The sequence below is a fragment of the Nesoenas mayeri genome (assembly GCF_963082525.1).
Source record: "Nesoenas mayeri genome assembly, chromosome: 26".
In the NCBI taxonomy this organism is placed as follows: Eukaryota; Metazoa; Chordata; class Aves; order Columbiformes; family Columbidae; genus Nesoenas; species Nesoenas mayeri.
The window spans coordinates 986320-990283 of record NC_137552.1 but is presented as its reverse complement, the minus strand read 5'-3'; the positions used below and the strand labels follow the sequence as shown (position 1 = coordinate 990283).

General features: G+C 50.8%; 1 protein-coding gene across 1 annotated transcript; it reads right to left on the bottom strand.

Moving 5' to 3' along the window:
- Positions 1-1737: 1737 nt before the first annotated feature.
- On the bottom strand, positions 1738-2043 carry LOC308050057 (feather keratin Cos1-1/Cos1-3/Cos2-1; the record flags this gene model as incomplete). Its single annotated transcript, XM_080359983.1, has 1 exon — positions 1738-2043. The coding sequence occupies one exon, from the start codon at positions 2041-2043 to the stop codon at positions 1738-1740; it is 306 nt and encodes a 101-aa protein (XP_080216109.1).
- Positions 2044-3964: the final 1921 nt, after the last annotated feature.

Here is a 3964-nt window from a genome sequence, read left to right as displayed (position 1 = left end):
CCTGTGTGCTGACCCTGAGAGAAACGTGAATTTCCTTGTGTTGCTGGTGCACATTGAGGTAAACATTTCACATAATCATGGAACAGTTGAGGTTAGAAGTCAGCTCTGCAGATGACCTCACCCAATGCCTCTGCTAGAGTAAGGTCAGCTAGAGCACATTGGCTAAGAGCTCTATTGAGACAGGATTGGAGTATCCCTGCAGACAGGTCTCCACAACCTCTCTGAACAACCTGTTCAATTGTTTGAGCACCTCCACAGTGAAAAAGCTTTTATTTGAAGCTGCAGATACACAACTGGGATGTGTCACAGTGATAAGGGTTCTTCAAGGCAGACAGAGACCCTGTGTTCCCTTTCCACCACTAGTCACTCACTGCAGAGTTCCCAACTCACTGGGTGTCTCAGTGACCCCAAATCCCACAAGGGAATAGGTCTTTCCCCACAGCTGCCTGATGGGAACCAGGTGTGGAGCAGTGCACAGTCAAGATCCCCCCAGCCCAGCCAGTCCAGAGGTGCCCTCTTCTGTCTACCTCTGAGAGGTGCCCTATGCAGGGGATGCACCATCCCCCAGAACACTTTGAGGATGCTGAGGAGAGTCTCTTCGCCATCATTTGGGGAAGAGGAAAGGCACTGTGGTGTGAGCCAGAATGCTTGCTTTTAAGGAAAAGCATCCAGTTCTGGGCTCCTGGTTTAAGAAGGACAAGTAAATAGTGGATGGAGTGCAGTGGCATGCAACAAAGATCATCAGGGCCTGGAGCATCTTTCTTACGAGAAGAAACTGAGAGAGCTGTGTCAGTTCCACCTGGAGAAGGCCGAGAGGTGATCTGTTCAATGTTTACAAATATCTTAAGAGTGGATGACAAGATGATGGTACCATAATCCTTTCAGTGGTGCCCAATGATAGGATAATAGGCAATGGGCACAGACTGAAGCACAGGAGTTTCCATCTGAACATGAGGAATAACTTATTTTCTGCTAGGGTGACAGAGCACTGGAACAGGCTGCCCAGAGAATTTGTGGAGTCTCCTTCTCTGGAGGAATACAAAACCCACCTGGACACATTCCTGTGCAACCTGCTATAGGTGTACTTGCTTAAGAAAGTGGGTTGGAGTAGATGATGTGCAGAGGTCCCTTCCAACTCCAAACATATTGTGATTCTGTCATTCTGTGAAACACTTTTCACAGGAGAGCCATTGGCTGCTTTCCCCTATGTGGTGTTGGCAGCTGAATCTGGAGTTCTCCTTTCCTCCTCTAGGTCATAGGGCTGAGAAGCTACATCTCCTGCATCTCAACTATGGCCAAATGACCACATTCATATGTTGAAAATGCAGTGCAGTGAGTCCCTACCTCTGCATTCTTCTTCCTTTCTCCCTGAGCAGAATGGAGGAGTTACAGAAGAGAAAAGAGGACTCGAAGGCCCAGGCTTGGATGCAGCACAACTTTAATGAGACTGAAGAAGAAAACAGATGGCTCACAGGGAGCACCATGCGCAGCCACAAGGATGCGGTGAAACTCCAGCAGGGAGTAATTCTGCCTGCCCTGCAGAGGGAGGGGGAAAAACAGGTCCCTGCTAGGCTGACCTTGAAAGACAGAAACAGCAGGGGAAAGAGTAAGAGACTTCAGTGGAAGAAGTAAACAATGGTGCAAAGCTCTGAATGCAATGCCGTGAAGCTCTATCTCCTTTCAAAGACCATATTCAAAGGTCTTGGGAGCTTCTTCCCAGGGATGTTGCCAGCAGCTTTAGCAGGGGCGGCATCTGTTGCCACAGTAGCGGCTGGTAATGCAGGAGAGGTCAAAGCCCCCAGAGTTGATGGGCACTCCCTCACAGCTGAGGATGCTGCCAACAGCAGCGGAGGTGGAGGAGCCCACAACAGTGTTCTGAGGGAAGGAGCTGAGGATGGGGCCGGGCAGGGTCACCACAACAGGGGAGGGCTCAATGACAACGGTGGAGTTCTGGCACTGCCTGACACAGGGCTCATTGCAGCTGTTGGCCAGCGGGGTTGGGCCACAGGGCTGGCAGGGCACACACGGGTTGCAGCAGGACATGTCTCTGGGCCAGAGGCTCACCTGAGAGAGAGGAAAGGGAGAATTGCAACAAGGAGGCACATGAGAAGCAGCACTGCACCCAACCACAGTGCACACAAGGCACCTCCCAGCCCAGCATATGCTGCCCACCTCAAATCCCAGGAGACATCTCCACTTAGTACCAGCATCTCTCTGCAGAAGACCTTCTCTCCCCCTTCCCTCTCCCATGAGAAGCAGCTTCCACCCCAGAGCAAGAACTGTCCCTATCAGCTGAGACACACATTGAGGAAAGACACCTGATCCTGAAGGAAGAGGACAAGAGGCTTCACACTCACCTGATTCCCAAGGAGAAGGAGGTGAAAGAAGTGGATGAGAGAGCAGAGCGTTGGGCTGCCCTTTATAGGAGTCCTGCACTGCCTCAGGCCCAGGCTCCCTTTGTGGAAGTAATAATTTTCTGACAAGTTCATGGTGAATGCAAAACTGATCAGCTAATGGCATGGGCTGTGTCCTAGTTTCCTGCACCGCCGCCTTTTCATTTCCTTGGCTTCTGCCACGTGCTTTCATTATGAAGGCTTCTGTAAGTGTTGGGATGAAAAGCCCAGGATTTCCAGAGCAGACAGATGTCAGCACAGGCACAAGTTTAAGCCCAAGTACTTGTGGCATCCTGTGCAGGCAGGTGATGTGCACCTGGGTCATTCCTGTGGGCTTCTTTGTGGCAAAGTTGTCAGAAAATGGGCAACACTCGTATGTTTCCCATCTGTTTGCCAGGACTGCCATTTAGGAAAACATATCCTTACCTCTTGCTCCCTCCACCCCTCTTTTGGTTGCTCATTGTTTCACACAGGTGGGCCTCTGCTGGGAGTGTCTGATACTATTGGAACACTTACAGTGCTCTCAGGATGATTTTGCTGCTCTATGCACTCTCTGCAGGCCCTCAGGAAACACCAGGAGCTTGTTTGGGCCTGGTTTTCCCTGGGGTACTTGAAGCTTTTTCTACCACAGTGGTCCCCAGCATCTCCTCAGCAAAGTTCCCACTGGCTGATGGTTTCCTGGCTTTCTGTGAGTGTTCAGAGTTTTGCATGGTTTCCTTCAGCCCTTCATGAGCACACCTGTGTCCCTCTGTACCTCTGTGAACCTCATCATGAGGACATGTGCACGTCAGAGTGGGGGACTCTCCCCTGGTGTGTCCATGAGCACTGCAGAGCAGCAGGTTGCCATCACTAGAAGGAGCCCATCTGCAGCTGAATGGTGGCGCCTTAGTCCTGGCAGAGAGGTGCTCAGAGAACTGAAATGCAGTCTCTGCGTCCCGTACCCTCCCCTTCTTGTTTTAAAAACAGGGAGAAAGTCCAAGAAACCCTGCCCGCCTGTGCAGGACATTGTCCCTGGGGTGATACCCCGCTGATGTAGTGTTGCTGGTGACTGGGGTGGGATACAGGCTCCTCATGACCATGACAATGCCAAAAGCATTTCTGCAGCTGGTCAGCCTGGTGCTGAGTGAGGCAGTGGCTGTCAGCTCTCATCAGATGTGTATTAGGCTGTAGTCCAGGTGTAGCTCTGCTGTGTGATGGAGGACCAAATCTCTGGGTGCATTAGGGGAAGTCCAAGACTTTTCAGTCAAACTCCTTTGCTTTTTGAGCACCAGGGCTTCCACGTCCCCATAAAAGAACTGAGTTGGAGGGCCCATCAGCTGTGCCTGAGAATGCAGGGACGTGTGTAGTAGGGAAAGCCACAAACACTCTGATGGTTTTCACAGGTAGGTCAGTCGAAGTCTGTGTTGGATCAGAAAGGAACTGTTGTGTATTGACCACAACCCCATAGTCTGCATCCCACTGTATTGTTTAAGAGTGGATCAACTAGAGAAGCCTGCAATGAAGGAGGGAAGTTGAGTCTGTTAAAAAGAGTTAAGGAATGCGGGGAAATTCTTAAGGCAATTTTGGATGTT